Source organism: Fusarium keratoplasticum, chromosome 6 (genome assembly GCF_025433545.1).
Source record: "Fusarium keratoplasticum isolate Fu6.1 chromosome 6, whole genome shotgun sequence".
Classification (NCBI taxonomy): domain Eukaryota; kingdom Fungi; phylum Ascomycota; class Sordariomycetes; order Hypocreales; family Nectriaceae; genus Fusarium; species Fusarium keratoplasticum.
In genome coordinates, this window is record NC_070534.1 from 2,058,727 (window position 1) to 2,085,324 (window position 26,598).

The following is a 26,598-nucleotide window of genomic DNA, read 5'->3' on the forward strand; positions in this document are numbered from 1 at the left end:
CCTTTCTTATTTCCAAATTAAGCTGCCTGTGATGGCTTTGGGCTTTCTTTGACGACCTTCAGCCATCATCACAAGTCTAACAGGGACCGGTCCTCAACGCCGGTGTGGCACGTCAACTCGGCACGATGCATTCTCTTTTGCCATTCACAATACTCTTGAGCAGCTTTGCTGTCAAGGTTCTCGGCGATACTCAGTTCGTCACGCCCGGATCAGCCGGATCAGACAGTTGGCGAAACAATCCGGGCTTCGATGTGGGAGAGAGCATGAACGTGGAATGGGAGACGGACCTCGACGAGACGAATCTTCTACTATGGCAGGATTATCCTCCTGCTGGTGGCGGCACACAATTTTTCTTCCAATACAGAGGTGAGTGATGATGCAGCCTCTAGCTTGTCTCTAGACTGACTGGATCACAACAGAAAACACCACGTCAACCAGCTACATCTGGAAGGTCGGATTCGACGGCTTCTCCACCGACGTCAAGAAGGGAGAGGATGCTGTATTCCACTGGACACTCTATGCTGCCGGTGGAACCACCGACTCCGTCGCCAACTCGCAAGCCTTCAACGTTACCGTACCTAATGATGAACCATCGACGACGACCAGAACACAGACACATACCAGCGGGGCGAGTCCGACCAGTACAACCACTTCATCCACCGACGAACCGACCTCAGAACCGACCGAGACTTCGACTAATGATAGCTCGAGCTTATCTACAGGCGCCGTCGCGGGCATCGCTGTTGGAGCCACCATCGGAGGTATCTTAGCCTTGGGCGGTTTGGGCTTTCTCCTATGGAGACGTTTCCGCAAGGGTCCCTCGACTGCTTCCGCTGCTGCTGTAGAACAAGAGAAAGCCCAGACCCAGCCTCAGCAGCCGCAAGCAGGTGCTACAGACTATTACAAACCCCCTCAGGCTCCGACGGAACTTTCTGGCCAGTCTTGGAACCCAGGTCAAAGCGAGTATGCTCGGGGTCCCGGTGGCCTTCATGAAGCACCATAATTCGTCCTTCTTGGTAGAAAGCACAGCTGGAGCACATCTAGGGCGACACTGGCACGAATTGACAAAGCGCAGAGCTCATGGAATACGTCAGCTATCATTCGAGAAGAATCTCAAGTTGTCAAGATATTCCTTATTAGATAGTTTAAATCAGCCTTTGTTGTTGTATCCCAGCAGTTATGTCGTGCCGGCTTCGATAAAAATTGCTCACTGATTCAACTTATGAAAAGGAATGGTCTAACAAAGATCGTAGAAAACTCATCCTAGACCTCGGACTTGAACCAGAGTTATTGGAAGGAATGTGTCTCTATCTCAATTCGGATGCCAGACCGGCGCAGGCATGGCTTCAACATTCGATTTAAACACAGCAAATCACAGGAACTAGGGGTTTTCAGAAAGAAAGCCCCGCTCGATGAACAGCCTGTCGAACTGATCATTCACTCATCACCGCCCAGACAGCTGTCAATCCTCCCACAAGAGCCAAAGACCCTCGCACAATATTCATCCATCGCCAACGCTTCAGCAACTCCACTACTTCCTCTTTGCTTGCCTTCTCTAGTTCATCCTTGCTAGCCGCAATAGCATTCAGTCGGTTGTTGGTCGCCATCATCACGAGCCCAGTCCAGGGTATCTGGGATATAGTAGCGGCAGCGGCAGCAGCCCAAATTGTGCGCTGAGAGGGGACGAGATATGCAGCAAATGCTGAGGCTGAAGCCGATATGATGGAAAGTGGAACCAAGGTGACAGCGCCTCGCGTGTAGAAATCCTTGAAGAAGGCTGTGTTGATAGAGATGGGCTGCTCGTAGAGAAGCGGCACTGTGAGATGAGAAGCACCGATGTTGACACCAGCCAGGAAGATGGACGAGGTGAGCCCAACGGCCTGAGTGACACGGGTTGTGGAATCCATTATGGTATTGCGTTCGATCGTCAATTGTTTGAGGGATTGCTCAGATCTGTTTGCGTTGTTTTCTGAGCAGAAGTTGTCTCCTCTGGATAAGCAATGCAGACGTTAATGAGAAGAGGAGGTAAGATGATTGATAAGCTTTGATAGTCCCGATATAATACGCCACTGACGTCAATAAGCCTCGATGCAAGATTGCTGTCAACCAGTCGAGCTCAAGCCCATGTTATCACTGCTCTTGTCTAAAGAGGTTGCGACCGCAGAACAAAGAGAAAACAGAGCTTGAGATGCGGTTGGAACGTATCTACTACGTTTGGGGTAGAAATTAGAAAAGATCTGGATCAATATCGAGCCAGTCCGGATTACAAGGCTTTTGTTCTGCAGCTCAAGCCCACGTGCATGACTGAGACGACCACGTTGATCGACGCAGCCACGATCCAACATCGAATTCAGATCTTGGTAGAATTCGATAGGTGATTTAAGATGGTGATGAATAGAATGATCGAAAATATCTTATTTATTCAAGGATTATCAATTCGTATTCAGTGACTTGTTCGTACCGTCCTGTTTGTAGATAATGTTTTTATCCTCCGCCTTCGCCCACTACAGCTCGTAGCGGAACTCCTTATTCTCCAGGTCTGTCAAGTCTAGGAACTCATGATTATCCTCGACCTGGTACTCGGATCCCTGCGCTGCCTTGGCCTCATCCCTCAGCCTATTCCTCCTCTGGAAGACCCATCGCATGACAAACAGATCAACAGTGCATAGGAAGTAGATGATGCAGATGGAAATCTTTGCCGGAAGATATCTCGGGCCATCTCGAGCTTGGAAGGTGTGCGGCGAGATGATGTTGCCAACCGTATAGGCAATGGTTCCGATGCAAGACACGGTGATCTTTTTTGTAGAACCAGCAACATTGGAACTCTGAAGGCCGAGAATCGTCGTCCAACCGATGGGAATTCCGCCACTCGTGTAGTATCCGATGAGGGCGGGAACCTTTTCCGTAGTTGCCATGAGGATGGCGCCGATAATTGCAGGAATATGACCAAGGATACAAAAGTACAGACGCTGTCTCGTCTTCATGGCGGCGTAGGTCAAGCCGATCAAGAAGACAATCTCCCAAGCACCAAGAGGCGTGACCAGCAAAAGAGACTCCTCGCTCGTGTACCCCATGCCCTTGACCAGAATGTTTCCAAAACTTGTTGCGATAGAGTTGGGAATGTTGGCGGCAAATACCCAGAAAGCATAGAGCCAGGTCATAGAGTCCGTCAAGGCTTCGCGAACATGGCTCCATTTGAACGTCTGAGATCCGATTCCCTGCTCATTGCCACGGATTCTCTGTAGGTGGAGAGCCTTTTCCTCCTTTGACAAGAACCCAGCGACGGCCGGAGAGTCTGGCATGATGAACCAGAACGACATTCCCACGAGGCCAGTGAGAAGACCAAGGAACAGGAAAATGACCTGCCAGCCCTTGAGGGCAGCATCGGGATCTTTGCCAACATGGGTAGCCACACCATATGCAAAGTAGCCACCAAACATCTGGGCCATGCCGCAAACCGAGAACCAAATACCGACACGAAACGCCTGCTCATCCTTGTTGTACCACTGAGAGGTGAAGAGGACCCACGCCGGGACGATGGCAGCCTCCAAGACGCCAAGAAAGAAGCGGCATGCCAAGAGACCCGAGTAGTTGGTACAAGCGGCCATGCATGCAAGCGTAGCGCCCCATAGGGTGACGTTGACAGAGACATATTTGGCAAGCGGGAACAACTGCAAGAGTCGGATGGTCGGGAATTCAAAGGCAAGTTGACCAAAGAAGAAGATGGAGGCAACCCAGTTGAACTCATTGCCAACCAGTCCAGTCGATTGGATGATGCCTGTGACACTGGCGTACGAGATGGCTGTCTTGTCGATGTACTGCAGGAAGTAGACGATGCAAATCAAAGGCATGATATGGGTGTCGATGCGGCGTTGGAGTCGTTTGTTTTTCTGAGCATCGAACGGTTCGCTGATACCGCCCGTCTCGTTCAACAGGTCGAGGGCTGCATCTGCACCGGTTTTGTGCACATATTCGGGTTTTGAGGGGACAGGGGGCTCAACGGGCTGACTCTTGGCAGAGTTGACGATAGAAGGAGACTTTTCTGCTACTTTCGAAGGCGACTCGATGTCGCTTTTCTCCGATGTATCAGCCATGGCTGGATGTGAATGAAATGCGGCTCTGCAGACTGCTGTTAAAAACACAGCCAGGATGAGCCTCCATATTTATATCTCTGCAAAACCAACACCTGGTCAAAATCATCCAACAATCTCTGATGCGAACAGTTTTCACGCAACGTGGAGTTGCAATCAAAGGATGTTCGTTTCAGTTTCCTAAGCCGGGATAGACAAACCCACACGAGAGCAAAGGTCGGGCCACAAAGCGGCAGAGTCAGCTCTGCAGCCCAAGCACGTCATCGGGGACCGAATGATGCGAACGATTGCCCAGGGTTATACGCAGCAAAAAGCTCAGTTGCCCGAGGTTAAGAGAGTGATAGGACCACTTTTGATGCTGTGAAACAATGGCAAATTGTGCCGTCTTCAAGTCGTGATTTTCCTAATGGGGCAGGTCCGAATTAAAGTCGAGTATCTCGTATATTCGAGGCCTTGTCTTTGGGTGGAGGGCATGTTATCCTTGCTGAATATCATTGAACGAACAAATCGCGTGTTGCCGTTTATGGGCATTGAGTAGCAATTACAACCCCGGAAGTTCCGAGGCTTCGGTTAACTCATGAATCCCAATGAACTGGGATACCCTCAAGCACCCACCTTGGACTATCACAGAGCTTTTCAAGTTGTGAATTCATGGCCCAAGTGTTGAGGCCTCCTTCATAACTGCCATACTGGAGGCTGTCTTCCAATCAAATATCTTCTCCGCATGGTGTAGTTGGTTTATCACGTTCGGCTGTAACTGGAAAATTGCCACCGAAAGGTCCCTAGTTCGATTCTGGGTGGGGAGATGAATCTTTCCTTTTGCTGCCCAAAGCATTGGTTACTTTTTGCTCCCGTCGTCCTCTGCCAAGTTCTGATGATTGAATTTGGTTGGCCAATTGACGTGGTTGCCTGGAAACCCTACCAATCTGCCAATGAATACTTCTCTAGCAACTCTTTTACATCCAGGACCACCAAGAAAGCGTTCTTGAAACTTGTAGCATCGTGCAGATATAAGGTTTCGGGGACTCGATACTCACCTCCCGGGTAATCAATACACCGGTTCTGATGGATTTAATGTGCTTCTGAGACTTGGCGATAGGCAGCAGTGGTCATTGTGTTTCGGCTATTGGTTCAGCCAACGCCACTGATCGCCGTTTGCTTGAGCTGCCTTGAACTACGAATCCGATTAATACGAAAGCGCCTCAAAGCTTGGCTTGTATTCACAATAGCAGACGATGTTGCAAGATAAAAGGACAGATTCATCCCCTAAGTATCGGCATCATCTCTAACTACCACAAGTGACCAAAGCCATCAACTCAATTTCTGCCATTCTTTACCATGCCTCGCTACATGCTCCTCATCAAAGCCTCACCCGAGGCCGAAAACCCAGATGCAACCACCCCCGAGATTTTCGAGGAGATGACCACCTTCAACGAGCAACTCCACGCTGCTGGCGTCCTCCTCAGCGGTGATGGCCTCCGCCCAACCGACATTGACAGCTATCGTGTCACCTACTCTTCGGATGGCCCTGCACAAGCCACCAAGGGGCCTTTTGACGTTGAGAAGGAGGCCCACGTTTGTGGCTGGTGGATCTTGAAGACCAAGGATGTGGAGGAAGCTTTGGGCTGGGCGAAGAAGATTCCGTTCAAGGAGGGAGAGGTCGTGGTCAGGCGAATTGCTGAGATGGAGGACTTTGGGGATACCGTGTCTGAAGATGTCAAGGAAAGGGAAAAGAAGTTGATGGCTGAGATTGAGAAACGCGCCTAAAGGAACATGAAGTTTACTTCTACTGCTCTCGACGGAGCTCATGGACGACCTAAACTTTTCACATGTACCGACACCCAAGGTTTGGTGAGAGTCTCGCCTGGCGGGGACTGAAGAAAAATGTATTGATGCATCGTGACCAAATCTCTCACCTTGGGGCCTGAATTCTAACCTTATCCTAACTCACGAAATTCTTCCTGCCGACGCTTCATTCTGAAACTGTGCTTGGATCTGAAGTAAGAGCCATCTAGAGAAGGGTCATAACTCAAGATGCCACCTATGAATCTACCATGGTACACCATCACGGTTCGTCTCAATCTGCAAGATGCCGTTCTCCCCCAACCTAAGTACGTGCACATGAATCTTCTGACCAATGTTAAATATTATTAAGGTCCGCGGGAGATTCATTGCTTGGACGCCTCGATGCTGTCTCCATCACGATAATTGAATAGCCTCTCGGGAAGAGGGAGGATGCTGATCAAGGTTTTCGTAACAGGACACACTCGATCCCGACGCTTCAAGTGTCAGGAATGCCTACTAATAGATATCCAAATTCGAGCGCAACATACAGAGAGAGAGAGAGAGAGCCATTGTGTTGATATCGAGAAATCTATCAACTCTGTACTCCTTTTCTTCGCCGGCTCCGACGACTCTCTCTACACTGGACAATCATATCAGTCAGTCAAGCTTAATGCAACATTCAGGCATGTACTAGCATCAACCTGACCCCATAGCACTCGCTAATCCGAGGACAGCTACTCCTTCGTCATGACTTCGACGATGGAAGATTTCGAAGCAGCCCATTCTGAAATCTCTTGGAAGGATTTGCTGCCGTACATGGGAATTTGGACGCCAGATACGGCAGTCGTATTTGAAAATTTCGAAAATGCCAACTTTTTTGGGCGGTTAAATACGTGGCGCTCGGCCCAGGAGATCGGAGAGGCAATCGAAGTCACACCATGGGTAGACCACTCTTTCTGCTTGTTCCTCGACAGCACCATTTTCGTCTTTTCGGCAACTCGAGAGGATCACTCCAGGCACATGAATCAAGTCCGGCGGATGCTCGACGGCCTCTGGATGGGCCACGATCACTTCAGCTGTGTCTGCTTTGCGCCGACGAGCATCCGTGCAGGCTTCACAATAGACCCGCTTGGGCGAGCTTTTATCGTGACGGACGTGGGTGCTTTCATTAGCTCTAATGGCCTTGGGAATACCCATGAGGAGAATTAGATTGATGAGCCGTTGGTTGAAGAGTTTCGTGATCTTGTCATCGTTACTGGTTATTGCGCAAGTTTCGGGTTTCAATATGCTCGGTCTTATTATAATCAATACTAATTACTTCTCAACCCGGAGACGAAACCTAGGCATGCCACGGTCGAATTTCCATTCACAGCTAAGCTCTTGCCGCTCTAAGTCAAGCTGGTGCTGGGCTCAGACCGAGGAGCCCATAGTCCAGCCCAAGACGCAGCATCTGGGTGCTTGGCGATGTACTCTGGGACCAACAACATCCAACTCATCAAACAGCCAAGACATGACAATGTGTTTTCTTGTTGCGGACTGTTTTTGGGTTCTTCTCGTCTCGTCCTAGTGGGACCACCCCGACTGCTCAACTGCTGGCTCCTTGAACACTCTTCTTAATCTAAGCAAGGCTCAACTGAGGCCCCAAAGATATCACGACCTGGGTCATTTGCCATGTATTCCAACATGGCAAGAATGCCGATGATTAGACAGCAGTCACTGCCCCCTTGTCTACCAACAGCCATTACAGGGACATTACGGAGTGGGGGAGATTCTGCAGCGCGCTTCCTCGGTTATTGATGAGGGTCAGTCCAGGGCTCAAGCGCCAGCCTGCTGTTAATTGAAACATCTGGACGTGCGAGTCATCACAGCGGGATCCCAACAGGAGCTTGTCAGGTCTGGAAAACCCTTAGATCCTTTCTATCCACCGGACGTCAATTAGTAGAGCATACCAGAACTGGTGGCACTAGCACTGAATTCGGAGCCGCCCAGGCGTGTTTGCGAGATGGAGTTTGAAAACATTTCTGCTGGCATCGAGACTTTTGGCCCGCGCCAGAGGATGGGTTGGGTCGAGTCAATCGATGATAACGCGGTCACGACAGGAGCTCAAGCGAATCCAATTGTCCGAGAGGAACAACTTCAGCTAAGATTCGGCAGCTCTGCTTCAATGGCACAATGAAAAGGCCTTTAGAGTATCAAGAGTAAAGATAGGCCAAGTCTATCGATAAGTAGCCAGTCTTTGGATGCTTCGGGTGTGCTGGGTCACTGTTTCTGGAGCCTTAGGTTGCTCATACTGAGGACAGGTCATTTACTATCCTGATGATACTTGTCAATCTAAGTGTTAAATAAGTCTTCGAGAACACTATAGGACGCGTCAGAGAGATTGGAATCTTGTGGATATTATGTATTGCTGTCTAAAGTTAACCTTGGCAGTCTTCAATAGAAACAACAACAGAATATGAAACAACCTCCGGACTCGCCATGACATGTTTCCACGGGCCGTCGGCAGGCTCTGAATAAATCCACCAGTCGCAACTTGTCGATACCTGTTGTTTCATGACTGCTTACGTACCTCGGAAGGATCCGTGCGTGGCCGGGCCCTGTATATACGAAGGAATGTGTTCGTCTACTTCATCTGTTGTCGACGTTGGCCCACTTAAACAATCTATTCATCCCTGTTTCTTCACGGGAAGATTACCATTTATAGACGGAATTGGCCAAGGGGCGCCATCTCCACAGAAGCATTGAATACAGTATCGAAGAAATACCCACTAGAACGAGTTTCGAAAAGACTGGTTTAATCTGCTTGAAACAAAGGGATAGGCGAGTCAACAGTGCAATGCAACTATAAATCCTGAAGACGGCCTTCAATGCATCAACTCAACATCACCAACACTAAGCAACTACACTTCAAAAACACGTCTGCCGGATAGATAAGCGCCGTTGCGATAAACTTGCCCAAAATGTTCCCCTTCGCCACGATCACTTCCCTCCTCGCCATCGCCGGCGCAGCTAGCGCGACGCTGGACCCGGCTACTAGCAACACCAAGGGCGCGTACCCTCGAAACCCGGGCTGCTCCCGTATGTGCCTCCGCTCCGAGATCCGTCGGCCTAGCCCACCCGCATGCACACTAACGTAATGTGATCTGTCAAATAGCCTCCAAGGTCTCCAACGCCATCCAGGCGGCTGAGTGCGCGTACAACACCCGTGTCTCGGGCCAACAGACGTTTGCCATCTTCCGTGTCGATCACCAGTACGATAACAACAACGGTGCCCCGTACGGAACTTGCGAGGCGTATCAGTGCACCTCGCCCACCAGCGATCAGATGACTGCCGACGATGACTACTGGACCTTTTTCTGGACGTAGGTACATCTTGTGAGGGGATTGGGGGCTAAGCTGACAGTGCGCAGTGGTAGCGGCGAGTCCTCTGGCGTTGGAACCACCTGCATCAAGGACCCCAACGACGGTACCTGCGGATGCGAGAACTCGGACGGCACCTTTATCCACGGTGGAACCAACTGCGTTTAAGCGCCTGAGGGGTAAGAAGGCTTGGGCTCCGGTAGCAAAGCTGACAGCAGGCTGCGGAATGGGGTAAATAGCATCATCGAGCGCGGGAATCACTCGGCAGGGCGTATTACTTGGTGTATATACATTATGACTTCGCACGGACGAAGAGCAGTCAAAATCTTACATATTCAGGAGCATGCTTTATCACAGTCTTCTATTCATTGCCATGACAGCCACAGTGCTGTACTGTACGGCTTGCTAATACTTCAAGCACGTGTCGGCTTGTGAAATCTATTTCGATCCATCCTTATCGCACTCTCGCCACTCGCCTTCCGCGACGGCACGCATCTTGCATATCTTATGGGGCCCCTGACTAGGCAACATCAGGCAGCTCAAGAACGTGCTTCAGGAACTCGACGGCATCGTCTATCCCAGATGGGGAATTGAACCAGTGCTCACCATCTGGGTACTCTTTCCATGTCACTTGAGCCCCAAATCCTCGCAGAGTCTCTCTCAAAGCCCTCCCATTCTCAACCAAGACGACGTGATCATTCACGCAGTGCTCCAGCAGCACGGGTGTGTTCTCGAGTATGCTAGCATGACTAGGCGACCCCTCCAGGTCGAGGACCTTTCTGGTGGCGGCCAGAGAACGACCTGGGAAAGGCATCCTGCACGAAAAGCCTAAAAAGGCACCGAGTCGTCGCTTTTGGGCCTCGCCATTGATCGGCCCGAGAATGTCCAGATTTAGCAGGGTATGGACGCTTGTTGCAGCACCCTGACTGATGCCGGCCAGCACGATGCGGTCCCAGTGACCTTCCAAGAGTGCAGCCTCGTCGGCCAGGATGTCACGAATGCGCTGGACGCTCTCCCTGAGACCAACGGCCTGAAGTTCTTCTCGTTCGGCAAAGTTTTGTACGTTCCAGACGTCGAACCACTGGTTGATTCTGTTGAGGGGGAATGCCTCGTTGGAGGTCATTGGAGCATGCGGAAACACCCATCGGAACGACGGAAAGATCTGGTCTAGAGTGCGGCTGCTCGAGTCGGTCGAGTATCTAAGGGAGCTACTAAACTTGGGTGCCGAGTCGCCGCGGCCGTGGAGAAACACGACGGTGTGGGTGTGTGTGGCTGAAGCTGGCACGACAAGGGGAGGTAGCAGGGAGCCCATAGTGTGGTGTTGGTGGTGATGAGGTTTTTGACGATAAAGGAGTGAGATGGCGATCATCACGACTACTGATTTCATTGTCGGTCTTGATATCTGGTGCTGCGCCATTAGGCAGCGAAATGTTGACATCTGCCTAAGCTGACGGCCAATTGAACTCGGGCAGCAGCTCCAGTTAGTTATACAAGGCATCATGCTATACAGGCATCATGTTACAGAGGCATCATGTCGTGAGACGTCGAGAGCCTCTTCTAGAGAACACATGCACTCACTCAACATGCATTCCCTCCATGGAAAGCTCCAGCAGAACCAGCAGTCGATATTGATAGCTTTAGCCAGTCAAGGCCCAGACCCTACCCCGCCTTTGACCCCTGATCTCACCAAAGTCGGGGCCCACGACCCCAAGCTCCCGGTATCACCAAGAAAAAGGCTGGCGTTTCACCGCCCCCTCCCCCCGGTTCACAGTCCAGACTCAGCAAATTGCACCAAACGCCCTCCGAAGCTAGCGATACTTTAAAAAAGGCTCTGGGTGATCCGCGATTTGTCTGCAGTAGGCGCTCTCGGTCCAGTGATGGGACTAGTAAGAAGGATATCGAGGAGTTGCACAAGGGCCCGAGGACCCGACGATCCGAGGTGCGTCTTTAGCGTCGGTCGGCGAACCGAGCCGAGTTAATCATGCCTTTGTCTTTCTTGCTTCGATCTGAATAACTTCAATCGGGCTCGAGAATGTGATTGATGGCGGTCGAGGCTGAGGGCGCAACGTGACGCACATTTCCTCGGGTGGTTCCGTCGCTGACTCTCTTCCTGTAATCAAGTGGCGGAATGTCGTCGAGCGAAAAGTTATCCCTTCTGGAAGAGTCCGACCGCGTGGCCATGACCGCCCAAAGTTTGGTGCCTGTCGAATCAAACAGATCAAGAGGGAGATGATGGTGGGCTTGACGTCTTCGATACAGGAGATGCAATCATCCAGAGCATCTATCTGTGGCAAGCCATGGTTTCTCTCTCTCAATTGTTTTGCTTGACTCGCTCACCCAGAAAAGCCTCGTTCGCAGCGAGCGCCTCAGAAGAAGGGAGGAGACAAGCTTTGCAGGTGTTCCAAGACACGGCGCGCGTCGATCATCTGCTGTAATTTCTTTTTTGGCGTCGAATACGTCGTATCGTATCCCTTCCCCGGCCGAGGTTCCCCTCAGAAGCAAAAAAAAGACCAGTGACCGCTGGTTGAAATCGATCGCTGAATAGTTCGCCGCTTGGCGCAGAAGAGACTCCATCGTAAATGCAAATGTCGGCGTCATTGGTGCTTTCTTGATCGGCCAACTTGTGAGCTTCCCCTAACCTTGCCTTGGTCCGCGCAGATCCCATGTGAAATGGGTCTTCTGTCTCATCTCACTAGCCTCCTCAAGACCTGGAAAAGACCCCCTCATCCCGGCAAACTCTGATGAGGCGTCTGGGGTCGTGGCGATCCGCGAGTCGGTAGCGTGCGGTTGTTACCCAGTTCCAGACCGGGGGGTGCCAGACCAGCTCTTCAGAGGGTCAGCCACTGGGACTGCTGGCCGCGAAATGCAGTCCTGGGCTGAAGCCTCCCAATGGCTTTTGGTCGAAACGGTCATCCCTCGCCGTCGGCCCAATCGAGATCCAGCCCCATCAACAAGAGCCGGCAGCCGGGAGCCGGTGCGCATCTCCATCGCGGAGAGAGCCAACGGGCTAGACTAGAGTAGTTCAAGGCGTCACCCCGAATAGGGTTCTGCCCGTTGGACGCAGCTGTCCTCCTGTCGTCCAATCCCCTCGGGACGACATGAGTGCCGTACCGCGCAGCGCTGAAATTGCCGTGCTGCGACATGCATATCGAGGCTGGACCTCCCTCTCCTCATCAAGCCCCCTCCCCCCTCTCCACGCGCCTCTAGCGCTACACCTTGCCTTGGGGATTGATCCGCGTGAGCCCTGGAGGAGGCTTGCTCTGACGCCGATTTCGCCATTTGCTTGCTTTTCTTTGGCCCATCTCCCTCCCTGCTTCCCCGGGGGGACGCCAAACAAATCTGCATCAAACCCTTACCTTTCCCCATCCCATTCCCTCCCTCGATCGAGACCATTATTATGGAAAACAAGTTCCGGACACCTGCAACCCGCATGATATGATCCCATCTCTTCTTCACTCGAGATGCAATGATCACTCTCCTTTCCCCCCACTACAAAGCCCAGGAAGTAACCGAGACCGACCTCGTCATCGCTTCGCTCGCTTGGGGCTTCACCATCGGGTTCGGCTGGCTGACGACCTGGACCGCCGTCAAGCAGACCACGCAGGTCTACCGCCGCCATGGGAGGCGCGTCTTGAAGAATGCCTACGTTTGGATGATATGGCTGGAGCTCCTGGTGTGCCTCATCTTTGCTGTCATCTGCTTCTTGCATTTACTTGGCTATATACCCCCGAGGTGAGATGCCCTACCCTTTTACTCCTACACTCACTAACCGTTATCCCTGCAGCTTTGCTTTTTATTTCGCGATTCGTAAGTTTGTCGTCTCCTTGTCATCGACATCCTTCCTAACCTCCCCTTCAGTTACGACATGGGCCCTTCAAGTCCAATTCCTTTTGCAAATTATCGTCAACCGATGCTCCATCCTCCTTACAGATAAGAATAAAGCATACCGCCTCAAGGTAGGCGTCGCTGTCCTCATCACGGCCGTCAACATCTCAGTATACAACATCTGGATCCCCGCCCGACTGCAGATATCCGAGCGATACATCTGGATCAACGAGTGGTGGGATCGCTGCGAAAAGGTCATCTACCTCCTCGTCGACGCTTCACTCAACCTCTACTTTATCCACGTCGTCCGAGTCAACCTCATCGTCCATGGCCTCACAAAGTACAAGAGGTTGACGCACTTCAACATGTTCATCATTGGCTTCTCCCTCAGCATGGACATCCTCATCATCACCATGATGAGTTTGAAAAATACCTTTGTGTACGTCATTGCCACTGGCCTCGCCTCTGACCGCTTGTTGCTAACCTCTCTTAGATACATGCAGTTCCACCCACTAGCATACACCGTTAAACTAAACATCGAAATGTCCATGGCCGACCTCATCGGAAAGATCGCCCGAGACAAACACTGCGGTGTCATATCAGAAGGCACATTTTCCAGTACCATTAGCGACGGCCAGTATCACCTCGAGTCCATCGATCAGAGATCGACTACCGATAGTCAGAGGAGACTGTCGGGCCGAGACGAGTTTGGCTTTGTAGCAAAGCCTAGGAGGATCTTTCATTGCTGCACAAGGCGCACAGGCGAATTTCACAGAGAGGTTCCAGAGGAGTTCCCGGAGCCATGAATGCACAGCATACTAGAATATTAATACGTTATTGTACATATATACAACATATGTAATACATACTGTTTAGATTACTCAAGTCACGACGGAGGATTGTAACAGCGTAGGATGGCCGTGTCTGGTGTCTATCGAGGTCCCAGCTGCTCCTTTAAGTACATTTGGATACTCCTATTTTTAATGTTGGTTGCTGTCACGTCTACTGTGTTAATCCTAAGCGGCTTGCGGCTTGCGACAGTGGGAGCTGAGACAAATCGACAATGTATCACCTTGCGTCAATCTTCCTGGAGAACCAAGCATAATTCGCAACGTACTTGTCTAAGGATTCAGTCAAGAGGTGAAAAGCCAGGTCTAATCAAGACTCACAGCAGTAAAATGGCGTTGAATAATTCTACTGTCAAGGGACTCTCATGGTGACATGCATGATAATCAGCTATCCATATATCTCCAACTCAGGTGCTCTACAGAGAAGTCGACTATTTCATTAAATACGTGGTCAAAGTGCAGGCTAATCAAATATGTCGGATGATAACATTGCTATCTCTACTGGGTTGATTCGATAGCTCGGTTTTGTTCGGGACATTCATCATGGTAGGGAATCTTATGTTTTCAATATTAGGAGTTTCACTTTGTAAATCTGGATGCATTGCAATCGAGATTCAGGTTTATAAAAGCTACAGGTAGAGCGATTGCTTAAGTAATGGACATACGAACATACTGTATTCCCGAAGAGTAAAAACGCTTCCGCGAGAATACCACAAGTCATGATTCATAAACACATCCTGTCCTGCCTAGTTGGGAACGTGAGCATGTGAGGCCGTGCTGGGCTTCCTGTTAAGCCCTGTTCTCTCCGGCGCGGCCTGCTTTGCCTGCACAATCAGAAGGCTCACGTTGGAAGTAGCTGTCCTCTTGATCTCGTTGGCAAGGCTAGCGGGAACGGAGCCAAGAGTGCCGGGGATGCTGCTCGATCCGGAGCCAGATGAATCACCACCTAGAGCAGTAACCGAGCGACCGAGGATGAAGATGGTAGACTGCTTGTCCTCTGGTTGAGAGCTTAGGAGACTCGAAGCGATGGTAGCGGTCCTCTCGGACGACAGCTCGGTGAAATTGATGCGATCGACAATGGAGTCAGGGATGGTGGATTTGATCTGGTTAAAATGCAGGTCCTCGGAAGCGTCCTTGTCGGGCAGGGAAATAATCTCGACGTCAATGTTCTCGTTCTGGGCAAATTGAAGCGCAAGTCGGAAAGCGTAGACATCATCTTCGCTACCAGTGTACAGAACGCGAATGCACTTCTTGCGACGGCTTTCGGCAGAATGGAATCGGATGGCGGTCGGATCTTGCACGTCGGATTTGCTAATGCCGGAAATCTGTCTGGACAAGGCTCGGGTTGGTCGCACGTCGCTGTCGGTGGGATCAAGAAGGGTGCTGTCAATAAAAAGACCGACAGCAGCTATGGGCTTCGCGTGATCAAAGATGTTGGCCATGAGTTGCGTAAAATCTCCATTCGCGAGAGGGTCTCCCCGCGAGGCGCTGTAGAAAGAAGGCAGCTCGGAAATAGTGCCCGTCTCACTCCAAGGAACCAGGATGAGATCACTCTTGAGCTTGGTAGCCTCGGTCGCCAGGGTGTCTGCAAAGGTGTTTTCGGGAACAACCGAGATCTGACCAGACACGACGACGTCCCGCGTTGTGTTGTTGGCGGATGTGCCGAAAGCCTTGATGATGGGATCGTGGCTGGCAAATTCCTCAATTTCGGAAACCTTCATGACAGAAGAGTTACGTTCAGTCAGCCCGACAAGACGGCATCCATGAATGCGAAGGAGAGGCTTGGGAGCATCCGTGCTAGTGTTAGACATGAGGCCTTCAGGTACAGCACTCTTCTCACCGTGAGCCGGCGATTCTCCTTCAATTGACGGGCGCTTGGCATGGCCTGCAGTGAACAGCGACACGGTAGAGAGAAGACTGGACAATCCATCAGTTCGCAGATAAACAAGTACCCGATTGGCAACATCCTTGTCGCTCTCGTCGCTCTCATCCGCGTCGGGCGGATTCAAGGGGTTCCCATCCCAATCAATCTTGCCCTGCTTCCACAGCTCCAGCTTACGCTGGTACGATGGCGGATAAAGCCAGCTGACGAGAGGGGTCGTGAGAAAAGTGGTAACAAGGGCCATTACGACAAAGATGGTGAAAGTCCTAGTGCTCAGAATCTTTGCCTGTAGACCAATGTTGAGAACGATGAGCTCGACGAGTCCCTTGCAAGACATGAGCGTTCCGATGGTGACAGATTCGCGCCAGACCAGGCCGTTCAATCGAGCTCCCATCGTGCCGCCAAAGAGCTTGGTGAAGAAGGCAGTCACGGTGACGGCGACGATATAACCCCAGGTAATGCCGCTGTCAAGAAGCGAGAGGTTGGTGTTGATGCCCGAAAGCGCAAAGAAGAGGGGAACAAAGAGGGTCGAGATGAGATCCTCAATCTTCTCAGTGAGCTTGATGGCAAAACCTCCTTCGTGAGGACACATGAGTCCGACCATGAAGGCCCCAAAAATGGAGTGAACACCGATGACGCTGGTGAAGAAGGCAGAAGCAAAGACCATGAGGATGGTCAACGCCACGACGGCCTCAGTAGGGCCATTCTCCAAACTATGTGTCTTGCGCAGTACCCACATGAAGCATGGGCGAACAGCGTAGGCCAGGAAAAGTGAGTAGCCGACAGTGACGAGAAGGATGTAGACTGCAGTTACTCCAGCGCCGGAATTGACGAGGGTAACGCAGAGAGCGAGGAGCACCCAGCCGACAACGTCGTTGATGATACCGGAGGTGAGGACGATGACGCCCACGTTGGTGTTGAGCAGCTTTAGAGCCGTCAAAATGCGGCAAAGAACAGGGAAAGCAGTAATAGCAATGGCGACACCGATGAAGAGCGCAAAGACTCCAAAGCTGATGGGCGCAAGCTCGGGATCGTCGCCGAATTCGTGATACAAGCCGTAAGCCAGGGCGACACCACAGCCGAAGGGGATGGCCATGTCGAGGGTTGCGACGCCAACTGCAGTGCGCCAATTGCGTAGCAGGTAGGTCAGATTGATCTCCATTCCGACGAGAAACAGATACAGAATGAGACCGATGTTGGCGGCGAGGCGGAAGGGCGCCATGCCTTCCTTGGGGAAGATGGCATCGGTGAAGCCAGGGACACGACCGAAGACTGACGGGCCAAGCAAGATGCCCTTCAATCGTTAGCTATGCTGGGATACAGTGGTTCTAAACTTACAGTAATCACTTCTGCAATGACTCTCGGCTCCTTAATCTTGCTCAGAGGCCAGTAGAGCAGCCTCGTCAGAGCAATGACGATGGTGGCCTGGATAATGAAGAGTATGACTGGGTCGGCTGGATTGAAGACAGTCGGGTTCAGGCCCTCAAAGATACCGCCCTGCTTTGGAGCTCTGTCCCCGGTCGCCTCGGCCGCCGCGGTGGTTGTCGTGGCCGACATAATGCAGACTCGTTACTCGCAATCACCACTAGAACAATTGCAAGACTCGACAATGAAGCTCCTCAACAAGCTGTAGAGGGGAGAAGTAAATCTGACATGCGGGGAGAAGGGGTTCTACCTTGTTAAAGAACCCCAAGACAGATCCCTGCCTCGCGCATGTGAGAGAGAGGGACATGAGACAACAAAGCCAAGACGAAAAGACAAGGTTGCAGCCATCGCCCGCTTTCTCTTGGCGATGGCGTCTTTTGACGAGGCGAGCTTATCTGGGTGTGCTTAAAGAGCGGGGAAAGCACAATCACAACCGTGCATATTCTCCTCATTTATCTTGACCGATAGCTTGGCTGATGGCATCCAGCATAACTGTGGCTGCTCACCTGAGATTCCAGCGTGGTACAACTTCTTTACCGATCAGGCTGTGAATGCTGCATTACCCTGGACGTATACAGGGTTGCTAGACGAAGCGAGGGCTATGTCGCGACGAGGAGGTTGGGGATGGATGGCCTCCCCTGTCGATCTGCTTGACAGCAACTGCAAGCGAACATGTCTCGTATTCTGACCAAGTCGGTTATCCAGGGCATTTGATGGTCTAGGAGGGGATTAACCCATTTGCGCTTTGCAGGACAAGAACGCGGTAAAGCCCAAGCCACGCTCAATCCTGGGGTGACGTTGCCAAGCCTTTGCAGTCGCCTCGCGCGGTTCAACGGGTGGTCTGACCGCCCCCAAAACGCGGGGAAGAGCTTAAAGACAACATCTGTCAATCTGTTTGTCTCTTTGATCCCCCAATTCTGTGTCATGTGGTTGTTTTTGGCTGTTCCTTGAGGTCTTGAGTGATGGTTCTAGGCCTTTTTGGGTATGCGCACTCTTGATCAACTCCCCGCTGTCACACACCACCTCGTGCTCTTCGCGTGCAGTGTGTCATGAGACTCCCCGGATGCTCGAGCTTACGCAGCCCGACATTCAAGCTTAAATGGGTGCTCAGACATGGGTATCATGAGTTCATCTGCCAAGTCTTGGCTACCGTCCTCTATCATCGCACATGAGTCCAGAAGGGTTGTCACAGCGCTCGGGTTAGGAGGCTATGTTGACCCCGAACAATGAACCATGGCCATTGTAACCGACAGTCTTTATGCATATCTCAAGTCTATCGCTTGATTAACTTAATTTTGGGCAGGCCATTATCTTGCTTTGGGTTGGTCGTCAATATTAACTTGGATCACCACGTTTGGCCCTCGGATATGCATGATTCTATAGTCTTTTTTCATTTTTACTCAAGAGTCACATGTGCTCTCGAGGTATTGCCCTATGCTAGAATCCGGTATCATCTACATAAAGGCACAATCCAAACCTAGCTCTTCAAGCTGCCTGGTTAAACGTTCAGCTGAGCAGTGGTGGATTCCTGGATGTGCTTCTGGTAGGGAGCCAGCCTCTTCTCCACGGGGCCTCCGGGACCGCAGTACTTGTCAACAATTTCCGCGCTGCGACCAGTGTAACTAGAGTAGATGAATTAGTCTCAGTTAGGGTCAAGTCGGTAAATGGAGCACTTACAGCTCGGCCTTGAGCATGTTGTCCAGCTCGCCCCAGATGGGCTTGAAGAAGTCCTTGCTCTTCATGCGAGCGACCAGGTCGTTGGGCTTGCCCTGCAGTGAAACATTGTTATTAGTCACAACCATCAAGAAAGACTGTCAGTCCGCCTTACCTCATTCTTGACCTCATAGCCGGCCTCGTGGGAAAGAACACGAATCTCCTCGTGGGCCCTATGAAACTCGTTAGTTGTGTTTAACAGCTAAAACACTCATTACTTACTCCTGTCTCGAAGCTCCCTGGGCGACCAGTCTCATGATGATCTACGCTCAAAGGTTAGCTCTGCTTTTTCGACGCCGGTAGCTTTTACGGGGACTTCAATAGCTCCCGGTGATGGGAAATGCCATGATGTTGGTCCGACGCATAGGAAGCAACTCACAGTCTCGGTGATCATGAAAGGAAGCTCCTCCTGGACACGTGCGTTGATTCGCTTGGGGTAGACCACCAGGCCATCCGAGATGTTGTCGAGTCCAATAAGAATAGCCTCGGCGAGGAGGAACATCTCAGGAATGTCGATACCTTTGCGTGTCAGCAATGATGGCTCGAGGTGTCGAAAAGGACGGATGAATAGGTGCACTACTTACGACGGATAGCGGAGTCATCGAGTGTTCGCTCCGCCCACTGGTCGGACAGGGTGTTGGCAAAGTTTGTGGGCTTGGACATCAGCTCACGAGCCAGACTGTACACTCGCTCAGAGCGCATCTACACGGCGTTAGAATTGAAGCAGACAGGGAGACAAAGGTGTTCCTACGGGGTTCCTCTTGTAGGCCTATACAAAATTGCTGGTTAGCAAAAAGTGCATGGTAATCATGGGCATACTTGCCATAGCCGAAGATCCGATCTGAGACTTCTCAAAGGGCTCCTCAATCTCCTTCCAGTGAGCCAAATGCCTGATATCACCACAGATCTTCTGTGCAGTGGCACCAAGGCCAGCAACGGCGTTGGCAACAACCAGGTCGACCTTGCGGGTGCTTTAACTTTAGGTCAGCGGATTCTTATGTTAGCGATAGAAAAAAGTCGGCGTACTAGGTCTGAGTGGACACGTCCTGCTCAATGTTAGCACATGTTGCTCTGTCAGATATCTGATAGATGTCAACTTACATAGCAAGCAGGGAATCCGAACTTCTCACACAGGAGGTCGTTGAGCTTGTCGCACTTGGCAGAATCTCCCTGGAAGCTGCAAGTCGAAGGGTCAGCATCCCTGATCACAAGCATCTCGATAGACCGGTTGGCGTAAAGAGTTTCAAAGTGGCGTCCACTTACATCTCCAGGAAAGAGGCCTGTGTTCCGGTGGTTCCTGTTCAGATGTTAATTACCGAATCTTGAAAGAAAGCCGGAGGACCTACCTTGAGCACCTCGGAACTTGAGGTCCTTTCGAACTTGCTCGATGCTCTCAAGGTCGAACTGGGAAAGTTTAGAGCTCCGCGCGGTGGAAAGTAATCATATTTGACATACCATGAGGTCTTGGACCCATTGAGCGGCTATACTGATGTTAGTCCTGTCTCTGGATACGCCATCACCTTGAACTCACCTCGCTTTCCGACAGTGATCAGCTGAGCAGCCTGAAGATGAGTGTAGGCAAGGGTAGGCTCCTCTACAAGGATGTCAGCAGGGGGTAACTATGGGGCACTCGTTTGCAGAATCATTACCCTTCCACTTCAGAGCAAAGGCGGACAGGTTCGAAATGACCTTGGCCAGCTTCTTGAGAAGAAGGTCCATGGCCTCTCGCATGAGAATCAGCTCGGCGTTGTCAGTGACGAAGCAGCTGGTTGCGCCATAGTGAATGATCCCTGCAGCGGATGGGGCCACGGCTCCGAACGCATGGACGTGCTATTCCAGCATTAGTCGGGACTTTGATAGACCCTGGCACGGCACGAAGCTTACAGCCATAACATCCTACACGAGCACTGGTCAGCACCAAATAAGTGATAGATATTCATCAATTGGGCTGGACGCACATGTCTACGAATCTTCTCCTCAACACGGGCGACCTCGAAATCCGAGTCAGTGACGGTGAGGTGAGCCCTCATCTCTTCCAGGGCCTCGGCGGAGATAGTGTCAATTCCAAGCTCCTTCTCGCTCTCAGCAAGACCCAGCCAAAGCTTGCGCCAGGTCGAATGTCTGGAACGCTGGCTGAAGAGGTTCGACATGGCAGCGCTGCAGTAGCGGGTGGTCAGAGAGGTCTGGTAGCCATCGTACTGGGGGTTGTTCTGAGCCTGGAGCTTCTGGAGCTGCTGCTGCAGCTCCTCGATCTGCTTCTGGTGATCCTCGGACATGTTGTTACTCGGTGGTGATGTCACGAATGGATAATGTTGCGATGTTTTTGAAGGAGCTTGTGAACCCTCTCGCCCGGCCCCACCAAAGAAAAGATTGAGTTTTGATTGCCGAAGTCGCTTGCTGCCTGAGGCATGAGGAGAAACTCTCGGGTAGGTACGGAGCACATGAGCTGATGTGAAAGCCCCACAAGCCTCAGCTCAGCGACACGCAACCGAGCTGAATCTCATCCTTCAACAACAGATCATGTCTGCATCATTCTTCAACCGAAACCTCCGGAGGAAAACGGATAACAAGGCGGGAACTCCCTCGGAAGGCGCTCAGGCTATTGAAAATCCACTCGTCATGTCTCGCAACCCGTGAGCTGCTTAGCAGTGGCAAATCGAAGTCGCCTGGTGTTGGCACTGCCGTAGCCATGAAAAATATGGGAGTCAGACCACTAAGTGCAACATCGAATGGGACTGTTCTCAAAAGTCCGAGCCCTACTATTTTCTTTTTGCAGATGAGCCAAGAGACTACAGCCGAAAGCAAAATGCGCACAGCCGAAAATCCCCCAGGGTTTCAGATGGAGAGTCTTTGGTCTTATGAAGTTATAAACTCATCACAAGCTGCCCAGTCGGGAGAAGGTTTACCAGCTAACCGAACGGTGGATCATGATAGCATCGGCTTAGCGCATTCATCCCCACGTTGGAGATCCTTGTTGGCTGGGGTAAACGTTTTGGCAGAAACATTCAGCTTCAACCCCGACGGGTTGGGGTAACGACATAGTATAAATCGTCTGGCCCCTTTGAGACTGGATTGCAAGGATTCGCCTAGTAATTCAAGCAACTGGAATATCTGATTCACTCGCCATCATGTCTTCTCAATCACGCATCAAGTTTGCCGTCGTTGGCGTTGGATTGATTGGACCTCGACATGCCAAGACCGTCGTCGAGAGCAAGGAAGCAGAGCTGGTGGCTATTGTTGACCTGATGCCTGCTGGACAGACGCTGGCCCAAGAACTGGGCGTTGCCTACTTCAAGTCCGTGGCCGAGATGCTGCAATCCCCCAACACGCCAGAAGCAGCCATCATTTGCACGCCCAATCACACTCATGTCCCGTTGTCCAGGGAACTTTCCTCTGGAGGTGTTCACATCTTGATCGAAAAGCCCTTCTGCACCGATATACCCAGTGGCAAAGAATTGTTGCAGCATTTGAAGCAATCTAGTGTCAAGGCTATTGTTGGACACCATCGACGATTCAACCCTTACATGGTGACTGCTAAACAGACAGTCTCCTCTGGATCTCTGGGAAGAATCATCGCCATCAACGGCATCTGGGCAACATACAAGCCCCTGGACTACTTTGACCCACCAGCAGATTGGCGGAGACAACAAACCGGAGGCGTCGTTCTGATCAATCTCATCCACGAGGTAGATCTGCTTCATTATCTATTCGGCCCAATCACCCGCGTTCACGCCGAAAAGACAATTTCTCAACGAGGGTTCGCAGCAGAAGAAGGCGCGGTTCTCACACTCCGCTTCAAGTCTGGTGCCGTGGGCAGCTTTCTCGTCTCTGACAATCTCCCATCGCCCTACAACTTCGAGTCCGGCACCGGAGAGAACCCTCTGATACCCAAATCCGGTCAGGATTTCTACCGTGTTTTCGGAACCGATGCGGCACTTAGTGTGCCAGACATGACGACGTGGTCCTACGCGGGAACTCAGAAGTCATGGAATCAGGAGATGGTTCAACAGAAAATCCCAGTACCCGAAGGAATCCCCTTTGAGCTGCAGCTGGATCACTTTGTCAAGGTCATTCGTGGTCAAGAGACGCCGAGTTGCACCCCAGAGGCTGGACTCGCCGCGCTTGTTGTCTGTCAGGCTATCAAGGAAGCTCTCGAGGACAACAAGACTGTAGATATTGACTCGTTCGACTTTTGAGGAGGAATGTGGTAATTCTGAGATGTTAAGTTGGGGAGGTAGCTATGATAAGCGTATTTAATGCAACATTTCTATTCTCCTATAGGAGAATGTATTTATGGTGCTTTGGCAATGGAAGAGATAATTTCTGATATGCTAATCTAGCTCAAGCTCTTGTGATGCATTAGCTACGCCTTTGTTGCCGCTGCCACTGGCACTTCCTGCACTTGAACCTGCGGCTGCTTCTTTGATTGGGAAACCGCAACATCATCTAGGTACAGATAATCCAGAACCTCATTAGAGAACGTCTTCTTGAGGTCTGAAAGCGTCCACCCATGCTTCTTTCCAATCTCTGCCATCAGTCCCTTGAACTCTGTAATCTCGCTCTGGTAGACCTCATTGCGCAGCTTCTCGACCCAAGGCTTACCATTGACCTTGTATTGGTACCACTCCTTTGCCCAGTGCGGCCTGACAACAATTTGCTTGCCATCGTTGTCCTTGTAGGTTGCCCACTTGTCCAGGACCTGCTGGGCATAGGGCTCCCAGATATCAGCAACGGCTCTGAGCGTAAGGATCTCGATTGCGCAAGTTCCGAGCTTATGGCCTCTCTGTGGTGCCATGGTGACTTCGCTTGAACCCATGATGCGCATCTCGAGAGGCATTCTCATGGGACAGGTGTCGACGTTGGCGTAGCAGGTTTTGATAGCATCCCACCATGCACGTCGGACATTGGTATAATCGCGTTGATCAGTCGTGCCCTTTTTTGCGTGGAGCTATTCTTATTAGTACAAGATTGATATCCGAACTATGCATCTAACTTACGGGAATCTCTACTTCGAGATCACGCACTCGAATGTTCTGCACGCCTCGCTGGAAGTGAAGGGCGTTAGGCAGAAGAGTCCTGATTGGTTTCTCGCCCGCTTTGCGTTCATCAAGGTTCTTCATCGCCAGCCATGCTACTTTTGTTAGCCGCATCATAGGAAGACAGGTAAATCATCTTACACAAAAAGGTAGTTTGCATATGTGGCCTGGCCTGCAACGCATCGATCTTTTGCAAGACGTTCTGCCCCATATTCATGATGGCAGTTCCAAGGACTTGAATGAAAGTTTTAGCGGTGCTAGGGTAGTTGACAACATCCTTAGTGTTGTTATCGGTCTTCCAAGTATTCACCCACACCTGGCTTGAGTAGGGGAACCAGAACCATTCAGCGTAAAAGTCTTCGTTCGCACGGCGCTCAAAGTTTTGCACGTCCGTCTGCTTTTGCTGCTCAGTGCGAGGTCGGCGAAGGGACTCGGGGATGTCCGAGTCCTTCATCTCAGGCGGAGGTGGGATAGCTTCGATGACATCGAGCTTCACTGGAAACATGACCGCTGTCGACATGGGATCGCACTCGAATGTGATGTGAGTGACGACACCGAGGAGACCGAAGCAGCCACTGGCTGCCTTGAGCAACTTGGCATCAGCCATGTTCACGGTTCGTAGCTCCCCATGAACGTCGACGTATTCGATGCATCGCACAAGATCACTCAGCGTGGGGTGCTTGATACCAGCACCGTGACTAGACAAGTCAGTAAGAGCTTGAGCCTAGGAGGACACCACTTACCAAATGGTGGCATTGCTGCCGCCAAAGGTAATCTCCACCTCGATAATGTTCATGGGCAGAGTAACGTTCCCTTCATTGATACACCAACGTCGGAACTGCTCGTTCGTAGTAGCTGTACCGACACGAACATACTTCTTCCCTCCACTGAGAGCTTGGCCACCCACATAAGCCGCATCGACGACCTTGATGTGGTTCAGTTCAGTTTCCTTGGGTTGGAAAAGGCTTGAGGGCAGTGAAGTAAAGTTTGGCAGCACACCAGCGTTATGCTCGGTCAAGGTCGAGATGAGAACATCTCCGTTGTTCTTCTGTCCGACTTTTCCGTTCCGCCCAAAAACAGGGGCCCAGGAATGGCCTGCAAGACGTTAGTGGAGGAAACAGTTCAAGTCTTGTGACAGCTTACGGAAACCAGATACTCGAACACCGCTGCCACTCTTGACCGCATCACGAACAATGGTTTGAATCTCGGCGGTGTTCTCGGGGTAGTATGTGATAGCAGGGGTGTTCTTCACCGTCCGACCCCAGTTTTCAAACACCCGGTTTTCAACTTCACCCTGTTTTCATCAGACTTTTAGACTTGAGAGCTTTAAAAAGTGGCTTCTCACCTTGATAAACTTTCTGTCAGGCACCGCATCCTTCTTTGCAGAGCTCAGGAACAAGTTTTGAACATGAAGACCCGACACAGGGGGTGCTCCTGCGGGTGTGCCCTCCAATTCCGCAAGGAGAGCACCGGCATCTTTGGCCGTGATTTCTCCATCAACAAACTTGTCAAGAACTGTTCCCCTCTGTCCCGGAAGCTTAGACTTGACATCGTCGTAGACTTCGTTGTGCGTGGAATCTCGAAAGACTTGAAGGATCCGGCGGGCAAAGGCCTCCTTGGTCACTTCAGTATCATCGTCATACCAGTCCCCAATGAGCTTGTCGAGTCCAGGCAGCTCCTTCTCATCCAGCTCGCTCTCGGGATCCTTGACGAGTTGACCGAGCTGCTGGATAGAATCCTGCAGGGTTGGGATGGGCTCTGGTGCCTCCACAGGTGCTGACATGATGGGCTGTGGGATATAGTACAGCTACTAAACAAGACGAGAAGACGAAAATGCGCCGGTTGCGGGCAGTGGTGGAGGTTCAGGTGGGCTTTCAAGGTTTCAAAGTTCTCTCGCTCTGCAGTGAACGAGATAGTTTAAAGAGTCTCTCAACTTGTTACCATGCTCAATCTCAATGACTTTATATACTACAATTATGTTTCATTCACCCAACAACCCATTGTGATTGCTTTTATCGATCGATAAGCAGGTATGCGCCCAAACTAGATCGAGACCATCGGCCGACTCGCAGGTGGTCTAGGCCCTGCTCCGCCCAGCGTCAGCCAGCCACAAAATGCCCACGTTCGTCCGAGCCCGTCTGTTTCGGGAGCTGACTGTTACGAGGTGGTGAGAATTTAGAAAGTTTGACAATGCCACAATGCCGTTGGGTACGAGGTGACGGCCTAGGTATGTGAATCTGCATCACAACGCGCTGTCGGCCAGTCACTTTAATAGCGGCTTGTCAGCTCTGTGGCTCTAGTTGCCGCTTTTGCCGCCTTCATGTTACGTGAAAGCGAGCTCAGTTTGCTGGCCATCACATGCTTGTCCTCGGGAGGCCTCGAATTGCGATGTAAGACATGGCTCACCACATCCTCACTATTGTCTTGAGGCGATGACACCACCTATTGGTTGATTCTCTTGTCACATTATGATGAAAGGTGCGGGGTAAAGAGCTGAAAAGCGCAAAGACGCCCAGCGGGCATGAGACTTGAGGACCGCCTGTCACTTGTCAATCTAGACAGCTCGTACTGCTGTAGGGTGGAGCGAGAGTCAAAAGGTCGGCCACAGTGAGAACAGTTGAACACTTAGCTAG

The 26,598-nt window shown here is 51.3% G+C and overlaps 12 protein-coding genes across 12 annotated transcripts; 6 read left to right on the forward strand and 6 right to left on the reverse strand.

Annotated features, from left to right (window-relative positions):
* Positions 1–125: 125 nt before the first annotated feature.
* NCS57_00861400 (uncharacterized protein) lies at positions 126–1,003 on the forward strand (the record flags this gene model as incomplete). The annotated part of the gene is made up of 2 exons (XM_053058425.1): positions 126–366; positions 420–1,003. The coding sequence occupies 2 exons, from the start codon at positions 126–128 to the stop codon at positions 1,001–1,003; spliced, it is 825 nt and encodes a 274-aa protein (XP_052912256.1).
* A 430-nt stretch (positions 1,004–1,433) lies between these two features.
* NCS57_00861500 (uncharacterized protein) lies at positions 1,434–1,907 on the reverse strand (the record flags this gene model as incomplete). The annotated part of the gene is made up of 1 exon (XM_053058426.1): positions 1,434–1,907. One exon carries the CDS (start codon positions 1,905–1,907, stop codon positions 1,434–1,436), a length of 474 nt encoding a protein of 157 aa, XP_052912257.1.
* Positions 1,908–2,504: 597 nt separating this feature from the next.
* NCS57_00861600 (uncharacterized protein) lies at positions 2,505–4,094 on the reverse strand (the record flags this gene model as incomplete). Its single annotated transcript, XM_053058427.1, has 1 exon — positions 2,505–4,094. One exon carries the CDS (start codon positions 4,092–4,094, stop codon positions 2,505–2,507), a length of 1,590 nt encoding a protein of 529 aa, XP_052912258.1.
* Positions 4,095–5,429: 1,335 nt separating this feature from the next.
* On the forward strand, positions 5,430–5,858 carry NCS57_00861700 (YCII domain-containing protein; the record flags this gene model as incomplete). The annotated part of the gene is made up of 1 exon (XM_053058428.1): positions 5,430–5,858. One exon carries the CDS (start codon positions 5,430–5,432, stop codon positions 5,856–5,858), a length of 429 nt encoding a protein of 142 aa, XP_052912259.1.
* A 267-nt stretch (positions 5,859–6,125) lies between these two features.
* NCS57_00861800 (uncharacterized protein) lies at positions 6,126–7,085 on the forward strand (the record flags this gene model as incomplete). Its single annotated transcript, XM_053058429.1, has 2 exons — positions 6,126–6,202; positions 6,611–7,085. The coding sequence occupies 2 exons, from the start codon at positions 6,126–6,128 to the stop codon at positions 7,083–7,085; spliced, it is 552 nt and encodes a 183-aa protein (XP_052912260.1).
* A 1,751-nt stretch (positions 7,086–8,836) lies between these two features.
* NCS57_00861900 (uncharacterized protein) lies at positions 8,837–9,404 on the forward strand (the record flags this gene model as incomplete). Its single annotated transcript, XM_053058430.1, has 3 exons — positions 8,837–8,954; positions 9,031–9,238; positions 9,287–9,404. 3 exons carry the CDS (start codon positions 8,837–8,839, stop codon positions 9,402–9,404), a joined length of 444 nt encoding a protein of 147 aa, XP_052912261.1.
* Positions 9,405–9,756: 352 nt separating this feature from the next.
* On the reverse strand, positions 9,757–10,548 carry NCS57_00862000 (Abhydrolase-2 domain-containing protein; the record flags this gene model as incomplete). The annotated part of the gene is made up of 1 exon (XM_053058431.1): positions 9,757–10,548. The coding sequence occupies one exon, from the start codon at positions 10,546–10,548 to the stop codon at positions 9,757–9,759; it is 792 nt and encodes a 263-aa protein (XP_052912262.1).
* Positions 10,549–12,702: 2,154 nt separating this feature from the next.
* On the forward strand, positions 12,703–13,867 carry NCS57_00862100 (uncharacterized protein; the record flags this gene model as incomplete). Its single annotated transcript, XM_053058432.1, has 4 exons — positions 12,703–12,968; positions 13,021–13,043; positions 13,095–13,500; positions 13,555–13,867. 4 exons carry the CDS (start codon positions 12,703–12,705, stop codon positions 13,865–13,867), a joined length of 1,008 nt encoding a protein of 335 aa, XP_052912263.1.
* Positions 13,868–14,655: 788 nt separating this feature from the next.
* NCS57_00862200 (Na-H-Exchanger domain-containing protein) lies at positions 14,656–17,348 on the reverse strand (the record flags this gene model as incomplete). Its single annotated transcript, XM_053058433.1, has 2 exons — positions 14,656–17,085; positions 17,130–17,348. 2 exons carry the CDS (start codon positions 17,346–17,348, stop codon positions 14,656–14,658), a joined length of 2,649 nt encoding a protein of 882 aa, XP_052912264.1.
* Positions 17,349–18,714: 1,366 nt separating this feature from the next.
* On the reverse strand, positions 18,715–21,205 carry NCS57_00862300 (Adenylosuccinate lyase; the record flags this gene model as incomplete). Its single annotated transcript, XM_053058434.1, has 17 exons — positions 18,715–18,838; positions 18,894–18,985; positions 19,045–19,102; positions 19,152–19,192; positions 19,309–19,448; positions 19,514–19,608; positions 19,659–19,698; positions 19,749–19,900; positions 19,956–19,975; positions 20,031–20,106; positions 20,193–20,226; positions 20,276–20,333; positions 20,385–20,410; positions 20,461–20,523; positions 20,579–20,759; positions 20,814–20,825; positions 20,888–21,205. The coding sequence occupies 17 exons, from the start codon at positions 21,203–21,205 to the stop codon at positions 18,715–18,717; spliced, it is 1,530 nt and encodes a 509-aa protein (XP_052912265.1).
* Positions 21,206–22,057: 852 nt separating this feature from the next.
* Positions 22,058–23,125, forward strand: NCS57_00862400 (uncharacterized protein; the record flags this gene model as incomplete). Its single annotated transcript, XM_053058435.1, has 1 exon — positions 22,058–23,125. The coding sequence occupies one exon, from the start codon at positions 22,058–22,060 to the stop codon at positions 23,123–23,125; it is 1,068 nt and encodes a 355-aa protein (XP_052912266.1).
* A 167-nt stretch (positions 23,126–23,292) lies between these two features.
* NCS57_00862500 (FAD-binding PCMH-type domain-containing protein) lies at positions 23,293–25,748 on the reverse strand (the record flags this gene model as incomplete). Its single annotated transcript, XM_053058436.1, has 6 exons — positions 23,293–23,877; positions 23,927–24,060; positions 24,107–24,663; positions 24,709–25,060; positions 25,109–25,259; positions 25,311–25,748. The coding sequence occupies 6 exons, from the start codon at positions 25,746–25,748 to the stop codon at positions 23,293–23,295; spliced, it is 2,217 nt and encodes a 738-aa protein (XP_052912267.1).
* Positions 25,749–26,598: the final 850 nt, after the last annotated feature.